This window comes from Pleurodeles waltl, chromosome 7 (genome assembly GCF_031143425.1).
Source record: "Pleurodeles waltl isolate 20211129_DDA chromosome 7, aPleWal1.hap1.20221129, whole genome shotgun sequence".
Classification (NCBI taxonomy): Eukaryota; Metazoa; Chordata; class Amphibia; order Caudata; family Salamandridae; genus Pleurodeles; species Pleurodeles waltl.
The window spans coordinates 1216405475-1216426950 of record NC_090446.1 but is presented as its reverse complement, the minus strand read 5'-3'; the positions used below and the strand labels follow the sequence as shown (position 1 = coordinate 1216426950).

General features: G+C 43.7%; 1 protein-coding gene across 1 annotated transcript in view; it reads right to left on the bottom strand.

Annotated features, from left to right (window-relative positions):
* LOC138246112 (ketosamine-3-kinase-like) overlaps positions 1 to 19009 on the bottom strand; it is a 379374-nt gene extending 360365 nt beyond the window's left edge. Inside the window, exon 1 of the mRNA XM_069200357.1 lies at positions 18796 to 19009. Coding sequence (XP_069056458.1) covers positions 18796 to 18936 — 141 coding nt within the window. The 5' untranslated portion in view covers positions 18937 to 19009. The remainder of the gene's footprint in view (positions 1 to 18795) is intronic.
* Positions 19010 to 21476: the final 2467 nt, after the last annotated feature.

The window sequence follows — 21476 nt, the reverse complement described above, 5'->3', positions numbered from 1 at the left end:
TTGAAAAACTTAGAGGCCTGGAACGGTAAAGCTATCTTTGGGAATGTTCCTGAATTGGTTCTGGAATGGGATGCCAGCAATTTGGGCTGGTGAGCATGTTTAAACAGTTTAGAGACTGGTGGAAAATGGTCCAGGGAGGAACAGTCACTTCACATAAATTACTAAGAGATGTTAGCAGGCCTGAATGCCTTGATTAGCTTCTAGGATCTGTTGGCGAATACTGTGACATTGATTTGCTTATACAATTTTACAGCTGTTTTCTATATAAATCGCTTGGGTGGTTCGAGATCAAAGATCCTGGCAGATTTGGCAAAATTAATTTGGTATTTTTGGTGGAATCACGATATACTGTTGAGAGAAGAATACATTCCTGGTCCACAAAATGTAGGGTGGATTGGAACTCCAGATACCTCAGGAACTTTAGTGACTGAAAATTGAATCCAGACGTTTTCAGTCTGATTCAGAGTCTATGGGGTCCTGTTCAGGTGGACTTGTTTGCAAGCAGGTTAACATACCAGGTACCCAAATATTACAGTTGGAGACCAGATCACAGAGCAATGGCAGTAGACCCTTTCTACAAGATTGGGGAAGAGAGAGAGAGAGGCATAACTTTTCCACCCTTCTCGATGGCACAGAAAGTACTCCTGAAAGTGAGATTAGAAAGTTGCAATATTATTCTAGAGACACCCTTTTGGAGGTCTTAGGTTTGGTTCCCAGGGGTGATGGAACTCGCAGTAGCAATACCCCGACTGGTTAGGTTTCTTCAGGTCTTCTGATTGATTCAGAATGAAAGAAGCACCCATTAGTTTTAGATGGGAAAATGAATCTCCTTGTCTGGAAGATTTCAGGGGCACCAGTAGATAATCAGGACTTACAAAAAAGGCTAAAGATCTATTGGACAAATCCTGGGACCGAGAACTAGGAAGAGATGCAAGGGGGTTTATAAGAAGTGGTGTAATTGGTGCAGGGAAAAGGGCTTTGATCCAGTGGAAGCTCCTGTAGCCAAGGTGGCAAACTATCTAGCAGATTTGTATAATTCTAAGCTCTCATATAGGACTATTAAATGTTATAGATCAGCCGTCTCTGCTGGACATGCATTAGTTATTAATTTTGCAAAATGGAGTGACCCTTTGATCAGGAGAGTTATGAAGGGTGTAAGATTAGGGAGATCCCCCATAGCTCATTAGGAATCATTATGGAATGTTAGTCTAATTTTTAGGTTATTTACTTCATGGGCAAGTAATACTTACCTTTCTCTTAATTAGAGCTCTTTGAAGTTAGCTACTTTACTTTGCCTGATTTCCTTTAGAAGGATTTCCGACGTTAATGCTTTGGAAGTTTAGAATAAATTCTATTTTCCTGAGGGGTACATTTTGACATTTGGAAAAGGGCTAAAACAATGTCTGAATCACTTGTTATCCCATTTTTCATGAGTGTGAGAAGTTTTGCATGGTTAAGTTTATACAGTCATGAGAGAGCAATATGCTGGAGTTTAGCATAGATGGTGATGAACAGTTGTTACCGTCTTATGTCAAGCCCTATAAAGCAGATTCTACAGCTACGCTAGCTAGATGGATGATAGTAGTAATGAGCGAAGCAGGAGTAGATCTTTCCAGAATTGGTGCTCATTCTTCAAGAGGTGCTATGGCTAGTAAGGTTTTCTGGGCAGGCGATTCGCTAACAGATATTTTAAAAGCAGCAGATTGGTCTAATGTGAATAATTTCCCAAAATGTTATTTAGGAAATATGGAGCATGTGAGTTATGTGGCACTGGATGGCTTTAAAGATGCATAATGGTGGCCTCTGGTCTTGCAATGAAATGGCGCTTTAAAGATGCATAATGGTGGCCTCTGGTCTTGTAAAGAAATGATGATTTTCCAATTAACATGTAGCGAGAATCTTGATTTCATTAAAGACAACAGAGGCTAACATCATCCCACGCTCCTCATTATATGAGGAAAGAGAATAAAAAATATATATATATATATACAACATTGAAAAAAATATGATCAAGTTATTATTTAAGTTTGTTAACAGGTTTATAGTGGTTGGTTTTATAGCATCAAGTACTTCTGGATTTATTTTGAAATTTCTATTTGCAGACAACTGATTATAAAACTTGGCAAAAGATGAAAATGCTATTCCATTTCGGCACAGCTTAAATATGATGATGATTGCATGCCCAGGATATATATATTGTCTGGACATTGTAAAGCTTTATGATATATTATTGTTATTTAAAGGGCTGCAAGTTGGGGCAGCAGAAAAAGGTTATTACATAATGTTAGCCTTCGTTGTCTTGGTCTTCGTGACAAACTTACATTTTTCTAACTTAATGGTAAGATTATGATCATATAGCTTGCTCAGCACTTGTGTTACTTTAGCATTATGTTCAGCCTCATCCTTCCCATATACAAGTACATCATTCTTATATATGCACACGCCTTCTATCCTATGTAAAAAAAAATCCATTGCTCATCGAAAGACTGAAGCTGCTGAGAATAAACAAAATGGTAGTCTGGCATACCTGAAGGTCAAAATGCTGTAAAATACTTAGACGACTCCTCTCATTGGATCTGATGATAGGCCAAGATGAGGTCTATGGTACTGAAAATGTTTGTTCCTCCTCATATCATCAACAATTCTGAAATGTTGAGGGGGAATATCTGTCAACTATCACACATTTGTTTAATTGCCTAAAATCTACTCATAATCTCAGACATCCATTGGATTTTTTAGCTACAACTACAGGTGCTGGTCATGGGGTTCCTTCTACATCTTCAATTATCCCTTACATTTTTTATTTTTCTACTCAGTCCGCATCTCTTCCTTTATGGCTATAGGGACACCACAAACTTTACTGCAACAGGGCTGTCCCCCATGGATCAGTCGAATTTTATGACGGTAACCTTTTATACAACCTAAACCTTCTCTGAATACTTGGGAAATTCTTTCTTTTATACATCTTGAGAAGTTGCATCAGTAAACTTCTGATCTCTGACCTCACTATCGCTATGGTTCTTTTTCACAACTGTAGGAGGATTTCTGTTATGATCCAATATTACACCCAACTCTCTTTGATGTATCCAACTCATTGTACTATCACCTTTTTTTTACACATACACTTCTCCGGAAGTACAGCATTATTCATACTCAATCAGCCATACAAAATATCCATGTAACTCGATAGGCTCTCCACCATAAGCACAAGTTCTAATGTCAGGCTTCAGCAATGTTACTTTCCCTTTAAGTTTGACCTCGTTGAACTATAATCTTTGCTCCAGCGTCAAACAAAACTTTGGTTCTCTTCCCTTCAACCTCAATATAGTCATGTGGATCTGCATCTCTTTTTTCTGCAACCTGCAAAACTATCTGACCACATTCAAAGTCAGAACTCTCTCTGTCCTCACTGTCACTCGCATCCACCTCATTTACTTTCTGTTTGAGTCTTTTCATCTTGCAGACCAATGCAAAATTCCCCTTTTTCTTGCAATGTAAGCATTACTGAAATGACCCGCCCTATCACACCTGAAACATTTTTTATCCAATTAAGCCTGTTTATATTTCTCCCAAGTAAGTTTAGATTCCTTTTTCAGTTGAGCGCGCAGTCACTCTGGCCTAATGTAGTCTATCTGTGTGCTTTAAACCACGCCCACCGCACACCTATCACTATCACTCGTTCATGGGCTTGTCTTTCAAAAATCCTTTGTTATCATTGGTAAATACTTTACGTGTGTCCCTCCTTGGGGCAGGTTTGTTACCGCCTGGGCCTTCGAACCTGTCACATGGATACTTGCACTTTTGCCGATACGTTTGACTGTGAGAAAACTTATTTTTCCTTTTGTGTCTCTCCTTCGTGCTCATGCTCAAGGCAGCCGTGGCGCTTTGAATCAGCTCGCTTATGTCAACTGTTTTACTTTTCATTTTCAATTTATGTGGCAAGAAAAGTTCAGTTAGGAATTTACAGTGCTAATAGCTCTAACTCAAGCATACGCGAAACCCATTGAATTGCAAATGTTTGTTCGTTTTCTCTTCCTTAACAATATGTACATCCTTGGTATTGTCTTTCTTCATTACTTCAACACACTTTATGGAATGATCAATTTTCTTGGCTACCAGCAGCACCTCATCAAGAGTGGGCTCATCCCTTAACCAGAGTTCATCATGCACTTTCTCAATGTGGCATCCTAACATGAATTGGTCCCTGATTCGTTCATCTAACAAGGAACCAAACTTATATGAGATGCTGCACCAACATTCTGTTATATGATTCTCTATAGACTCCCCTTCAATTTGCATCCTCTTGCCAAAATAATAGCATTCTAGTATAGTTCTTACTTTTGATAAATAATGTCAGTCTGGTTTTCATATGCAGGTTTCATACTCATTAAGATCTACAGCTTTACTGTCTGACATGTCTGGTAGGTGATCAAAGACTTCTTGTCCTTCAGAACCAAGACAGTAAAGCAGTAGTGCTGTTCTCCTCTCTGCACTCAGAGAAGTGCCACAAACTCTAGCATACCGTTAAATTTTTTCCTGTTATTCCACTTGATGGGTGGTTCTCCAGGACTTGACAAGAAAATTGAAGGTGCAGTGACATTCTGCATAGCAACAGATGAAATAAGGGAAGCAGGAATTTACACTCAATTATGCACAGAGAATTATGTTGCTGCCACTGTAATGTTGTACACTAAATGATGTTACTAAATTATGAGCTGAACTGCACTATATTTGAGAATTGCAAGTAATGTGTCCATATTACATATCAAGAAAATTAGCATTTGTCACTTTTACAATGTGTGTGCATCACAGATGAATTTTGGTAGTCAGCGTTACACCTGTTTGTTGTGTGCGTATCACATAAAGAACTTCTTTTTATGGCAAGAAAGTGTGTGTATCACTGATACTCCTCCTGGAATTTGACAAAAAGCAAGCTATCCTCCAAGTTACTTGTAAATATCCATTGCATTTGACAGTAAATATTACTTGACACGTTTGTATACAGCGTGTGTCACAGTAGTAGTATAGGATGTAAAAGCAATAAGGTGTGCCCGTCGCCGCAACCTCAACAAAACAGACAAAAAAATTGGGACTTGCCAGTCGATAGATTGTAGATTAGGGCTTGTTTGACACCGAGATCGCTGCGTTGCCAATAAACAGTAATGAAGACGATCCCAAGTCCACAAAATGGCCGCCTCGGCGTCACAATGTGTAAATTTTCTATGATACGTAGGACTTGCCAGAGTATTACTCCAGTCAAAAGTGTGCACAGGTATCCAAGTAAAGCGTATTTTGGGATCTTTATGCGTGCTCCTCCTTCCACTGAAGGCGTCGCTTTGAGGTATGGTAGCAATACGTTTCCAGGCAACTAAACGCAGGCTCCTCCCAGTGAAAGCACCATACTGGGGTTGCGTGCGCCAATCAAGTTCTGTCTCCCATAGAGTCTGAGAATGCTCTTGCTCTCCCCACACAGCAAGTTTCACGTTCCCTGCCTGCGCTCGAGCAACTCAACTACAGGTGCACACAAAGGCCTCACAGTAAACTGTCAGCCACTATCACAAGGCTGTTCACGCAGGGAAGTTCCCAACTGCTAGTAAGATGTACAAGTCGTACAAGTACTTCACAGTTTACATTTGTTTGAAATGCTAGCCACACCTACGCTGTCTGAAACTGAAGCAGTTTCCATACATCAGCATTAAAAACATGGAAGGATGTTGAGATGTTTTCTTCTTTTCTCCTCTTCCATTTACCCTCATCACCATCACCAGTGTTATGTAGTGCTCTTGTCCATAAAAGTAACGTAGCCACATACAAGATGAAGGAGTAAGTGATTTAGTTGGTTGTGTAGTACAGGAGAAACATTCCAGCCATCCTCATATGCCAGGACACCGGTTCTTCTATTCAAAGTACACCATTCTCATTAGAACAAACCCACATAAATCTTGTAGTGGAATACGACATGGTCACATTCCACATGAGCTGACGTCAGGCACAACTTACCACAGCAAAGTCTGATTTCCACATGGCTGGATCCAAACTTAGGTGGCATCCTAAGCAATAGAATGATGGGTTGGAATGCTACTCTAAGTAATTAACAGTGCTTAGACTTATTACAAGCATTCCTATGATTTTGTGTGTTTGGTAGACCTTTACCACTCACATGAATGTAATTTTGAAACAAATTAATCCAATTCTCTGAAGTCTTCCAGGCACCTGTGGAGTATTTCAAGGCAAGTATGGGTGTGTGCTCTAAATAAAATAAATGCAAAAACAACAAAGTGATGAACTGAATGCTTGAATTATTCTCACTCACTGACAGTTGCTCGCGGCGGCATCCTAATCCATCATTTTTCAGCCACCATGCCACCTCAGTTTAGACCCAGCCATGTGCAAATTAATCTTAACCCTCATCAGAACAGTCTAGCCCGAACTGCCAGGCCAGATCCTCCCTGAACTGGATACACAAGAAACCTAGGACCAGTTTTGCCCTAGTAAGGGCTCTTCAGCTAGGTATAGCTTGGTTCCAGTGGCACAGTGAGCCCGCGACTCACATCTGGGCATACCTCTCACACTTCGGGTGTCAGATGCAAAAAAAACAAAGTGCTGGTTATTTGCTTGAATTAATCTCTGCCACTGGCAATCACAAGCCATTGTTTTTCACCAGTCATACCATCTCAGTTTGGGCTCAGCCATATGCAAATCAGTCTTGACTGACATCTGTTGTGCTAGTTTCCAAGAGTAACTCTGTGTGGCTTGCAGTCACACATGTATTGGCACTGGTGTGGTTAAAGTTCAAGTTCAGTACCTAACATTATTTGTTTCTATCACTTAGAGTAACAAGTACTTTTCAAGGGCCTACACGCATTCTCTCTCTCTATCTCTGGCGTATGGGGCCTGGAGATGATACAGCGGTCTCCAGGAAGCTTTTTGAAAGTGGCTTATCTTCATTGTTATGGAAAGTATTTTTGAACTGTAACCTTTGAAAATCACCAGCTCAAAATGTAATATCCTGAATCTTGTGCAGAATAACCTGGGGAATCAGATTAAAATATGCAAGGTGGTTGTTTCTGATATTTCGCTAATTCGGCTAATGCAGTAAAAGTGGGATCAAAGTCCTGACGATCAGAAATAAATGTTTAACTAATATACTGTACTGCTCTCTTCCCTTGTATTTGCATCCTGCAGTTTTGAGACTTTCTGTTTGATTGGCAAGATTGACATTGCAGTTCAAGTTCAATTCATAGGTAGGGGGAAAATATGTATTCTGTAGGCAAGTCTTGAGAAGCTGTTGTGAAAAAGTGAGGTCAATGTCTTCAACAGGGGTCATAGTCTGTATGATTATTATTTTTTGTTCTGAATGCAATGCCCTCACCAGCTTCAGCCCAGCATGCTTTAGTTTGGTAGATCAAAGACCATCATGCACTTTATTCATAAAAAATGTTCATGGATTTTGAGGTTTCATGTAAATTCTTCTCGTATTTTGTAGTGCCATGATGAAAATCCATCAAAGATACAGATTTAAAACCAGAAAGTATATCTTGCCCCCAACCTGCCCAGTGTTGTCACCAATGATGTAATTTGAGATTTTATCAATTATGTCATTGAACATGTCATGAATGATGCAATCCGTGATATCACAAGTAGAGAATGGCAGGGGCACAAGTTCTAGTTAGCTCAATAAACTTTAACTGGTGAATTGCATTGATCTTTGGAGTTTAAAATTTTATGTTTTAACTGACATTTTCACCTAATTGTAACACCAATTTAAGCGTTGCGTTTTTACAGTGAATTTCTAAGATTTCTTTTAATGTAAAGTAAGATATTATTACCATACCTAACTATAACATCATTTCAACCTTTGTTTTTTTCAGTGAATGTCTAGGTTTTTTTAATGTAAAGTAAGATCTTATTAGAATACCCTACACCCTGTGGATGGTCAACCCCCACAGCGCATCGGCAAAGGCTGTGCACAGTGTGGGGTGCAGGGCATGTGCCCAATCCCCCGCAAGCAACCAACCCCCTGAGCACACAGCCTATAGCTGTGCACAGCGTGGAATCAGAAGCAGGGCCTGGCTGTAACCAGCCCTTGCTCAAACTCCTTGTTTTTTAATTTTGAGCCTCTGTAGAGGTGGGTGGGTTCCTCTGGCCAGAGGATCAGGGTACCCCCAAACCTGCCCCTTTACATGGTATTTTTAAAACATTTCAGCACACAAAGACTGACTGTCAATGTCCTGTAATGACAGCTGCAACATTTCTCTATATGTTGCTGCTCACCAATCAGAGAACTTGCACATCTGGGAACCATCTGAGTGAAATGACTAACACGAGGAAAGAGCTAACTCAGCCGATCACAAAGCTTTATTTTTTTTAATTCCTCATCCCAAGGGATTCCTGAGGGATTTTCAAAGAACTTCTGGGGACTAAGAGTCAATGTATCTGTATTTCTTTAACCTTAATTGCTCCAAAACTACTCAACAGATTTACCTCAGATCACAAAAATCATGTTTTCTGAGCAAATATCTGGCGTTGTGTCAAAGTTGGTGTGGTTCTGGTTAGCAATTCTGGCTGTACTGCTGCCTAAACTTTCCTATGGAAATTGCAAGGGTAAATTGCATTTTGCACTCCTTCCCTTTCTTGGACTCTGCTAGATGCATCATCCCAAAACTTTCTAAGAAGTAGCGGAGGTAGATGGACTTTTATTTTTTGGAATGTTTCATTGAGAATCGTCAAACGATGCCAAAGTTATTAGCGAGCAAAAAAAACCTCTTTCCTATGGTAACTTGGTCCTAACTATAACTGCACAATGACATCTGCCACTGTGTAATATATGTATGTGTGTGTATTTTTGTATATATATATATATATATATATATATATATATATATATATATATATATATATATTGTCCAGGGAAGCTTCCCTTTTCATTTGCAGAGAATTCTTCTTCTAAGCTTAGCTGTAAAAAAAGCTATAAATGAGGCTGTTATCTTGGTCACATTTGGTCTTTGTGAGCTCTCTGCACCCTCTCTCAGCTGCCTGGATTTTCTATACCAAGTGTGCCTGCTGGCGTGCTGAGAGCAAGGGCAGACGATTGCCTGTAATTGCTTACAGCCTTTGCACCCAGCTCTACCAGGGCTCCGCAATCCTTAGAGACAGCGCCCACATCTGCTCCATGCTGGGATCCCACTCGCAGCTCCGTCAGTGCACCTCAGTTCACACACTCCAAGACCTCAGCCATGCCAGTGCCAGGAACCCGACACATGCTGTCTGCCAGAAGCACCTCAGTTCTTGCAGTCAGTACACTCTGCTGCTCCAGTACTGGGACCTTGGGCGCAGCTCCATCAGTGCACCGCAGTTCACACACACCAAGCCCTCAGCCATGCCAGTAACCCCACACATGCAATCTGCCAGAGCATCTCAGTGCTTGCAGTCAGTACACTCTGCTGCTCCAGTACTGGGACCTCGGACAGCTCCATCAGTGCACTGCAGTTCACACACTCCAAGCCCTCAGCCATGCCAGTAACCCCACACATGCAATCTGCCAGAGCACCTCAGTTTTTGCAGTCAGTAAACTCTGCTGCTCCAGTACTGGGACCTCGGGTGCAGCGCCATCAGTGCACTGCAGATCACACACTCCAAGCCCTCAGCTGTGCCAGTGCCAGAGCTAGAACCCCACATGCTGTCTGCCAGAGCACCCTAGTTCTTACATTTTGTACACTCTGCTGTTTGAGGACTGGGACCTCGCACACAGCTCCATTAGTTCATCTCAGTTCACACACACTCCAAGCCTCTCAACCATGCCTGAACCCCACACACGCTATCTGCCAGAGCACCTTAGTTCTTACAGCCAGTACACATTGCTGTTCCAGTACTGGGACCTCAGGCGCAGCTCCATCAGGGCACCGCAGTTCACACACTCCAGTCACCTCAGCAGTGCCCGCACCCGAGTGCCAGAGCACTTCAGTTCTTATAGTAAGTGCACACTACTATTCCAGTACTAGAACCTTGTGCACAGCTCCATCAGTGCACCTCAGTTCATACACTCCAAGCCCCTCAGCCACCCCAGAACCCCACACACGCTGTCTGCCACAACACCTCAGTTCTTACAGTCAGTACACACTGCTACTCCAGTACTGGGACCTCAGGCGCAGCTCAATCAGTGCACTCATTTCACACTCAAAGCTCCTAACCTGTGCCACAACACCACACACTGTCTGCCAGAGCATCTGAGTTCTTACAGCCACTACACAATGCTGTTCCAGTACTGGGACCTCAGGCACAACTCCGTCAGTGCACCTCAGTTCACACACCCCAAGCCCCCCAGGCGTGCACGTGCCACAACCCCACACATGCTGTCTGCCAGAGCACCTCAGTTCTTACAGTCAGTACACACTGCTGTTTCAGTACTGGGATTCCTTGCTTCTGTGGTTCAGAGGCAATGCCACTTCCATACTGGGCCCCACTCACAGCTTCACCAGGGTAACTCCAGGCCAACACTCAGCAACACTGGCACGCAAATATTAGTTTCACACATAGCTCCATTAACATACCTCACTTCTGACATTGTGTGTCCGTTACTATTCCAGTACGGCAGCCCACATACAGCTCTGTAAGTGCACCTCAACCCTAACCTTCAGCTCCCCATTATTCCAATACCAGGAATTACACAGCGCTCCATTTCTCATTCCTCAAACGCTGCCTTTCTTTTATTCCAGCACTGGGCCACGACACAGCTCTGTCTATAATCCCAATCCTGATCTGAAGCACCCCAATATTGCTGTATTGGGGTTCACAATCAACTCTGCTAATGCACCTCCTGCTGTTCTGCAGTGCCTGCTGCCGTTCCACACTCTGACTTCTTCTGTTTGAGGACGTGGGGGGCCAATTAAATGTATTCTTAGCTGCCATCTTTATTTGGGCGGGTCTGTTTCACCTAGCTCACTCTCTTCTTTCCTTTACTCTGCTTACTCTTGATATTTTCATTCTCCCCTGGTTTTCTCTATCCAGCTCTTGAAATCCACACGTTAATAGTTTCGCTCTTTCTTTCAACTGTTTATTTCTATTCCTCTCCTTTTATTTGTTATTTCCCTCTTCCTCTTGCTACCTCCTTTCAAGCTTGCAAAGACTTGTTTATTTCTTTCCTTGTTTCGTTCCTCATTTTTTTCTTCATCAGGCGTTGATTCTTTCACTATTTGCTTCTCTTCAATTCATTCTTTCTTTGTCTTTTTTATTTCCTCTTTCCTTTGACTCAGTCTGCGTCCTTTCACTTTTTTTAGATCTTTCTTCCTTCCTTTCTCTGGTGTTTTTCTTATCAGTATCTGTCAATTCACATTTCACTATAAAACCCTATTTTTCCTGCCTGTGTGTGGAAGCCACAAGTTACTAGTCGGGACCAGAAGTGTCAAAGTGGTTTTCCAATTCTGTGTCTGTGGGAACTGTCAGTACATACATGCCCTGGTTCTTTTGCTACTTTTTTCCCTCACCAGCTCTCTTTTTTCTCTAATGTTTATTTTTCCCTTTCTTTTCACACTTCTTTCATTATTTTTTCCTCTTTATCTTTCGTTTGCTAGCTTCCTTCCCATTTTTCTTTTGTGTCACATGTTTGCTCTATTTCTTCTCAGTTGTGTTTTCATTTTCTCGTTCTTTCATTCTCTTCTTTCTTTTATTTCTTTGCGACCCATTCTCTTTCTTCCTTTTGTCTGTTGTATTCCTTTCGCTTCTCTTTTCTGCCCCATCTGCTCTCTACTGAGGCCTAGTCATCAATGGAGCAACAGGTGCAGTGGCACCGGGGCCCAGAGACCTATGGACCTCACTCAACTCTAATAACTGCTGTATTTTCCGACTGAAATTGCAGTCAGCAATTTTCCTTTCTTACTCCAGGGCCCATGACACAGTTACTATGCCACTTATCCTCTCCATCTTTACTCCCGACTCTCACTTTCCTTTCACCCTCCAATCCGTCCCAAGTTATATTTTTGTTATGGAGTTTTGAGCATTACACTCTAATGCCAAAAGTTTATTTTTTTATAAAGATTTATATGATAATTATAAAGGATTTAATATAAAGTAAGAAGGATAATGGAAGTATTTTAGTTAAATGTTGGGCCACTGGAACTATATTGCAGGAAAATATGAAATTATGAGGCAGGGTTGACCAATTTATGTGGCAAGAAAAGTCCAGTTATGAATGTACAATGCCAATAGCTCAAACTCAAGAAAATGTGAGACCTATTGCATTGCAAATGCTTGTTTGCTTTTAGCTTTGTTGAACAGCAAACTGCTTTTTGAGAATGAAATTATATGTTTACTCGCCTTAGTGCTGGCATCAAGATGCTCTGAGTCTGAGTGGGAAGTCTGCTTCTGTGCTGGCCAGGGGCAGAATAGTACGTCAGGACGCAAAATTTGAGTTTCGGCATTGGCTCAACATTCTATGATTCTGGGCAAATCACGTAATCTCCCCAGTGGCTTTAAAAATGTAAAAAAAACAAATGTGTATTTGTGTAATATAACTGGTGCTAATATAGACCTCTCGACTAACCTTCGGGTGAGTAGAGTGGTAGGGGGGTTTGGGTGAAACCACAGGGGCGGGCAGAAGGGAAAGGGAGGACTGCATACACATGGAGGGGACTGCGAACACATGCACACTTTGAGAGTGCTTGTGGAAAATTAAAAAATGAGTACCTGTGATGAGTGGAAGAACACTGGCCACAGGAAGCAATACTTCGTCCAAGCTCCACCACGTGGAGCAAGACTCCAAAGCCCAGGTGAAAGTCAGAGGCTAGGAGGAGCGGCTGACAATAGAAAACCAGGAAACAATGGTGATGTGGGAGTCAACCAATGGTAAGTAAAGGTAAGTAATGGGCAGGCTCTAAGCCCCTTAAAAAAATGTTTTTAACAGCAAGCGCCTTGAAGGCCAAACCTAAAAAAGGAAAAGTAATAGAAGCGATTTAACAATCAGACTGCAGTGCGAGCCTGTGTGCCAAGCCCTCTCTTGTGCTGCACTCCTGTGACACACTACTTGCTCTGCACTGCCCACACACAAGGTGTAACAACTTGCAACAAATCCTCAACTAAAACTTCAAAACTACCATGTAGGAAGCTGGCTCTGTATATACTATAACAAAATGAAATATAGTGTGCACAGAGCCCAGGGTTCCACAAGAGGCTTGACTGAGGCAATAATAGATAATACTAATGCGCTATCTGTGGTAGTGTGGTTGAGCAGTTAGGCTTATCAGATGGTAGTGTTAAGTATTTGTTGTACACACACAAGCAATAAATGAGAACACACACTCAATGACTTAACTCCAGGGCACAAGGTTTTTATATAGAAAAATATTATTTTCTTATTTTACTTAAGAACGCAAGATTCAAATTGCAGGTAGGTACATTAAATGTAAGGTACTTTGCATAGGTATAGTTAGGACTTTGAACCAAAACAATAATGTACACAGTTTTTTATAAAATGGCAATAAGCTATTTTAAAAGTGGACACTGCAAAATTCAATAGTTCCTGGGGGAGGTAAGTACAGTTAGGTTAATGTGGTAAGTAAAGCACTTACAAATGCAGTCTCCAGGGCGTAGGTAGCCCACCGTTGGGGGTTCAAGTCAACCCCAAACACTCAGCACCAGCAACACAGGGCCGGTCGGGTGCAGAGGTCATAGAGGAGCTAAAATAACATGGGCGGCTATGGAGACAGGAGCTGTTCTGGTTCCAGTCTGCTGGCAGATAAGTACCCACGTCCTTGGGAAGCAGACCAGGGGAGTTTAGTAGAGCACTGGGGGTGTCTCAAGTAGGTACACAAAACACACCCTCAGTGAAACAGGGGTGGCCAGGTGCAGTGGGCGAACAGGGCGTCGGGTTTGCAATAGGTTTCAATAGAAGGACCTGGGGGTCACTCAGACGTTGCAGACACGGCACAGGGGGGATTCTCGGGCCAGTCACCAAATGGGCAAGGGTGATGGCCGCCTGCTGGTCACTACTGCACTGGTGGTCGGTTTCTCACGGCCCTGGGGGCTGCGGTTGCAGTGCTTCTCCAGGCGTCTTACATCTTTCTCCCGGGTAGTCGTCGCGGTCAGGGGGGGTCCTCGGAATTCCCTCTGCAGGCGTCGTCATGGGGTGCAGAGAGGTTATCCCAGGGTGGACACATTATCAGAGTTGCCTGGGGATCCTCTCTGGGTTGTTGGTTTCTCTGGACACGGGCCAGGGACAACGGGTGCAGAGTGGTGGGGTCTCACACTTCTGGAGAGGTGAGAGGCCCTTAAAAGATGGTTTCTTCTTGCTTGGTTGGAGAGCTCCGCTGTCCACTTGATCCTTGGTAGTTGCAGGACAGTCCTCTGAGTCGGCAGAGGTCACTGGGCCCGCAGGATCCGTCGCTGGTGCAGGTTCTTTGAAGCTGGAGACAGGCTGGTAGGGCTGGGGCCAAAGCAGTTGTTGTCTTCTTTCTTCTCTGCGGGGTAGTTCAGCTAGGCAGTCCTTCTTGTTTGTAGGTCATCAGGAATCTGATTTCCTTGGTTCAGGGTCACCCCTAAATACAAAATTTAGGGGGGTGTTAGGGCTGGAGGGCAGTAGCCAATGGCTACTGTCCTGGCTACGCCCTCCTTGTGCCTCCTCCCTTTGGGGAGGGCTGCACATTCCTATTCCTTTTGGGCTAAATCCTCCAAAACAAGATGGAGGATTTTCTAAGGAGGGGGTCACTTCAGCTCTGGTCACCTTAGGGATGGACCTGGCTGAGGGGGTGACTCCTCCTTGTTTTTCTCATTATCTGCCAAAAGTGGGGACTGTGTCCAGAGGGAGGGCATCTCCACTAGCTGGAGTGCCCTGGGGCGCCGTAACACAAGGCTTGAGCCTTTGAGGCTCACCGCCAGGTGTTATAGTTCCTGCGGGGGGAGGTGTGAAGCACCTCCACCCAGGTCAGTCTTTGTTCCTGGTCACAGAGTGCACAAAGGCACTCACCCCATGTGGCCAGAAACTTGTCTGGAAATGGCAGAATGGTAGAGACCGGTCAGCCTAGCACTAGCAGTTGGGCTGGCATGCAGGGGGCATCTCTAAGATGCCCTCTGTGTGCATTTCTCAATAAATCCCACACTGGCATCAGTGTGGGTTTATTGTGCTGAGAAGTTTGAAACCAAAATTCCCAGTATTCTGTGTAGCCATTATAGAAATGTGGAGTTCATTTCTGACACACTCCCAAACCATATACTCAATATGGCTACCCTGCACTTACAATGTCTAAGCATTGGCTTAGATAGGGGTATAGTGCTCATGCAGCTATGTCCTCACCTGTGGTATACTGTACCCTGCCTTAGGGCTGTAAGGCCTGCTAGAGGGGTGACTTACCTATGCCACAGGCAGTGGGTTGTGGGCATGGCACGCTGAGGGGAGTGCCATGTCGACTTAGTCTTTTTCTCCCTACCAGTACACACAAGCTGTGAGGCAGTATGCATGTGCTGAGTGAGGGGTCCCCAGGGTGGGATAATACATGCTGCAGTCCTTAGAGACCTTCCCTGGCCACAGGGCCCTTGGCACCAGGGGTACCTTTTATAAGGGACTTATCTGTGTGCCAGGGCTGTGCCAACTGTGGAGACAAAGGTACAGTTTTAGGGAAGAACACTGGTGTTGGGGCCTGGTTAGCAGGGTCCTAGCACACTTTCAATCAAAGCTGGCATCAACAAAAGGCAAAAAGTTAGGGGGTAACCATGCCAACAGTGGCATTTTCCTACATACCACGTCAGTTTCACAACACTAAAACCAAATAAACTATCATTAAAATACAAGACCAACTTCACCTACAACACCACAGTTGGAACACCACAACTCTGCTACCATACCACAAATGATATCAGAATGTTAAAATGTCAAGATAATTATAACAATAACACACAGCACTACATCAGTTACGTCATTAAAATCACAGCATTAAATGGGCCGGTACTCACCGGTCCTCAGTAACAGCACTTCTTTTTCCTCACACCCCGAGTATCGCAACTTCTCTATGCCCAGGGAGAGTACTGGTACTGCCTGCAGCATGTCTGAATTTCCCAAAGAAATGGTGACCATGTGAGAACACAAAGCATTTCCACTCTGCGGCGCATGCTCACATGATTACCATTTCACACCGGTAGTGATAGGCATGTTGGCATCAGCATAACTTTTGACATCATCACCCAGATTGCTGTGTGGTGGGGCGAAAGGGAAGCTGTTTGAGAATGCAGTTTACTATGACTTTCTCTTACTTCTTGGCCATACAGCAACAAGAATCATCGACATTGGGCCTGCAGCTACTGAGCGGGTTTCCCTCCAGTGCCAGCCACGGACCCAGTCACCCAGTAATCAAGCTCAGTCCCCAATCCATGCAGAGTTGACGAGGACCCAGGACTTGATTCCTGCAGATGGTGGACCCTCCACCTATACAAAGCCTGCTGCAGAGATATTTAGGGGGTAAAAAGGTAAGCTGGGCTCATCACGTTCATCGAGGCCTGTGCTGGTGCTCAGTGAACAGAATCTCTTGTGATCAGATTTTTGTTTTTAATTAGATTTTTACATTTGTCTCGAGCTCTTAACCCCTAGGAAGCGACACAGGTGCTAGAAGTACGGAGTGACCCCCCAAAATAAACTTGCTGGAGTTAAGAAGGTGAAAGAGCAAAAAGATGCCTTTATATTAGGTCGAATGTCAGGCAAAACGTGTGACATATTGCTCTTGTTGTTCTTTTAAGGTGGAGTTTGATGGTTATTTTTGTTTCTCTGACTGCAGAGTGAGAAGATTTTTGAAAGTCTGTAGGTTGTCATTTTTTTTTACTAACAAAACAAAAGGTAAAAAACAGTTAGGTAACTGTGCAAATATTTTTAAGTTAGAAGAAAAGGGTAAACTAAGAATTTGTTTTGTAATTCTGAAGTGTCATAGAAGAATTTCACAGGCTCAAACCAAAGCATGATAATTTACTGGGTGGTGTGCAAATACATATTCTCTTAGTAGGGGGTAGTTTCCATTGTTGGGGTGGAACAGAGGCATGTGGGCCCACCGACCCAGACTATTGCTGTATTTTACAGATCAAGCAGAGGCCAGGGGCCTGTTTCTTCCTTGCACTCAGGATCAAGACACACTGGGTACCATTGGCTGGAACCCAATTCCACACATTATCCTTGGCTATGATTTTATCAGTAAAACTGCATGTCTGTGCAAATTTAGTAGTCATGTCAATGGAAAATGTTCAGTCTCTAAATGACGCTCCCACACCATGCACCACCAGTTAGATACTACACCCTTACCATTCTCATACGGGACCGGATTCGTTTCCTACACTTGTGTGATGCTTGGATTTTTCCCACTCCATGCGACTTCAGAGATGTAACATTAATTGCAGCACCCTCACCATGAAAATTATCCCAGCACCACGTTTCTAAAACCACAGACCACATAATTGTATCTGCTATCACTCACACCAAGAAAATGTTAATTCCTAATAAATGTTTCCCACTAACCCCGCCCGCTGGCCCCAACTTAAACCTCCTTCCTCGCCACTCCCCTCGATCATAGCTCAATTTGGTGAGTACCTGCACTTTTCTTTTCCAACTTAAAGCACTGATTAAAATCACAACCCCAAGCATTCAAAGCCTCAGCACTAGGCCCAAAACACAAGACACCCACTATAGGTAAGTCACTTTTGCTTGAATACTACCGATATTACACTTCAGCTACAACTCCAAAACTGTCTACAGCTGACACAACACCATCACAGATTCACCAGTAACACACAAAAAACAAATCTGCAACGCCACAGCTACCATGAACTGCTTGAATATCTACAGTCAGCTGCCCTCCAGTATACCAACGCCAAAACTACGGTTTTGTCAGCGCATGTGGTAAGACATGAGTTGTCTCTGTCACTGTCAGCCACTGATTGCTCTGTAAAGGTTTTCGATTCTCCGTGGAGAGATCTCTGTTTGCCGCATTGCCTATATAATTAAACGCTCCGTGTTATCATCTGCACACTTGCCACCTGCTACACGCAAGCATATCGTCATACAATGTAAACGTAGCCACGTCAGGCAGCCTCCTCTCCCCTTCTCCCTCCATTCGCCTGGCTTCAAGGCACTCTACCAACCCAATCAAAAGTATAAGGGCGATCTGAATCGGGAATTTCATTCCGATTCTGTTTCGTTTCTGAGTAACGCTGCGTTGCAGAACTGAAACTGAAACTAAATCAAAGGCGTCCTTTGTATCGTAAACGTACATTAGAGCGCTGCGATACGATGAATACCGACTAGCAGCCTTTCATTCTCCATGTACTTTCTTTATGGAGCTGAGTTTGGGGAAATTGGTAGACAAAATGCAGTGACCTAAAAGTGACGCGCCTGTATACCGACAAGACCAACTCGGCCATCTATTCGCTTGAGGTCGATATATTACGTACAATAAAATCATATTACCTTCTTATTTAAAGCGCTTAAAACAGAAGAAGCGCTTAATAGAGGGAGTTATAAAACACTTATGTTAATCAAATACCTTTAGGGTGACTTCTAGAAACATTGTCCCAGAGGCACAGAAAGCAGTCGAGTAACGCAAGGTGATGCCCCCAACCCCGCCCTCCCCCACCCTCCCGCAGAATATGAAGAGGGTCCCTGAGCCTAACATATCTCACAGAAATACCTTGGATTTAGGCTGAATCGTAGACCCGTGACAGACTGGGGGCTCCCCGGAGGAGCAACCCCTTCGCCGCAGCGGGGTTGCGTTACGCTCCTGACACACTTCTTTAAGCAGACAAACCGCAGACAGAGCCGTAAGGGGGGCTTACCTCAGCTCCGTGGTTCACTTTCACGAACACGCATCCAGCATCGGTGATGTACGATCTCCCCTCGCTGATCCATCCTCCTCCCGAGTACCCGGTCTCCTCCAGGGCGGCCGTGCCCAGTTCTCGTCTCAGAAGTTTCTCCATCTTCTCTTTGTAAACGTAATGCTTGAAATACAGAGTGCAACAGAGAGTCCCCGACGAGGTTCTGAACACAGGAAAAGAGAAACAATGCGAGCAAGGAGGAGCTAGCGGAGGCAAGTCGCAAAGTTCCGGCTAAGTATGTCGAGGGTCTGGCAGGTAAGGCTGATGCTTTACCCAGCTCTGTGGCTGCGAGGACTAAGGCATCCTACGAGCCGCTTTTAGGCGCCTTCTTGCTTGGACCCAAAGAAAGGCAAAAGGACCGCAATTGGCGTTTTTTTCTGATTTGGAACGCTACAGAGGATACGAAACTACAGAGGGAAAAGTAGTTCGAAATGAAAAAAAACACCAACATAACCAATATCAATCAATAGCACATAGAATATAAATCCACATTAGAGCGACAAATACTTCCCTTTCTATTGTTTCATATCAGACATAAGGTTCTACTTCATTTTGATGCCTTGGGATTAATCATTTATTGCATTCTTTAAATTGCACTGTCCACATATTGCGTTTCGCACTCTGCCAGGGGTAGCATGTTTCTGATAGGGCACGAGAGCGGGCGCGCGCCTTACGCCGCCAAGAGCGGAGTGCAAAATGGACAGCAGGCATCTCCATCACATTAGCGCTGCGGTTTCATATGATCATGAAATTACATCTGGGCGTAAGTTCCAATAGATATGCGAAACCTGAAAAATACGCTGGCGAAACGGAACGGTCACAGTTCAGCTTCATTTTCTGGGATTGCGCCCAGGGAGGAGCTAGAAAATTAAAATACCCCCCCCAGAAAAACTCTCATGACACGAAGCAGTTAACCACGACCCTCCCCAGAGAAGCTCCCTTGTTTCTTCTATCCCAAACACCTATCTATCCATCCATCTTGCCACACGCCCGCTGATAGCCACAATTTTACCTGTACATTCTGTCACCCATTTATTCTTTCATCTGTCATCTAGTTTTTCGCCATCCCGTCCGTCAGCACAGTTATAATCAAAACCAATGCATCCATCTCCAAATCTATTCATACATCACCTATCTATCCATCCATCACTCGTACACTCATCCATCTCTCCATCCACCCCTTCCCTCGTCCAGCCATCCTCTATCACTCATCCATCTATCCTTTCACTTATCCCTCCTCGCACTCCATCCATCCATCCTCCCTTTCACTCATCCATGCTTTCACTCAGCTATTCAATCATCCATCATTTCACTCATTCTTCCACTCATCCATCCATTTATGCTTTCACTCATCCACTCACTCATCCGTCCATCCATCCATCCACCTTCCCTTTCACTCATACAGCCATCCTTTCATCCATCCACCCTCTCTTTCACTCATCCATCTATCCCCCCTTTTCTTTCATCTATCCATTCTTTTATTCATCCATCCGTTCCCTCATCTATCCATCCATCCTTTTACTTATCATCCATCCATTCCCTAGTCCATCTATCCTTTTGCGCATCCATCCATCCTTTCACCCCATCCACCTGTCCATCCTCTCTTTACTCATCCCATCCATCAATCCATCCACCCTCCCTTTCACTGAATCACTCTTCCATCTATCCATCCATTCTTTCTCTCATCACCCATCCATCATTTCACTCATTCGTCCTACCTTGCACTCATCCATCCATTGTTTCACTCATCCATCCATCCTTTTACTCATCTATCCTTACAACAATCCTTTAAGTCATTTATCCATCCATCTACCCATCTATCCATCCTTCCACTCACACACCCATGCATCCATTCTTTTACTCACTCACACCCCTTAGTCTGGTAAATTGCAGACATAAGAGACCCACCAAGAACTCCATTCCTCTGTAGTTTCTAAAGTTGGGGGTTCACAATGTCCCAGAATCCAACCTTATAATAATATATCCATCCTTTTTTACTCATCCCTCTATTCACTCCTTCATCCCATCCATCTACCCTTTCACTCCAACCATCCATCCTCATCATACACCCTTTCACTCATCCAGCCATTCACCCTTCATCCAGCCATATGCCCACCCTCGCTTTCCTTCATCCATTCATTCATTCGTTCATGTATCCATATATCCACACTTTTATCCATCCACCTAGCCACCCTCCTTTTCACTCATCCATTCATTCTTTCAATCATCCATCCTTACATTCATCTTTTTACTCATTCATCAATCTAGGCATCCTTTCATTCACCCATCCTATTCATCAGTCACTTAACTCACTAAATCTAGCAGCCACCCACCCTTTCACGTAATTTATGAGCCTTTGTCTGCTGAGCTGCAGACAGAAGAGGCCAATCGAAAACTCCACCCCCGCTTTAGCATCTAAAGAAGGGGGACTCACGACGCCCCTGGATTGCTCTGTTGTGCAGAACTATGCAGTGGTAGCAACATATCGTGTTTTTCCGAGAGGAGCATGCAGATTTCTTTTCCGCAGTATGTGGTGTAGTTACTGTATTCTTTCCCACTTTATCATATACAGTGGTAGCAGCGAGGGGTATATAGAAAGGATTGGGGTAGGCTAAAAAACTTTCTAGCATTCGCGTTAAGAA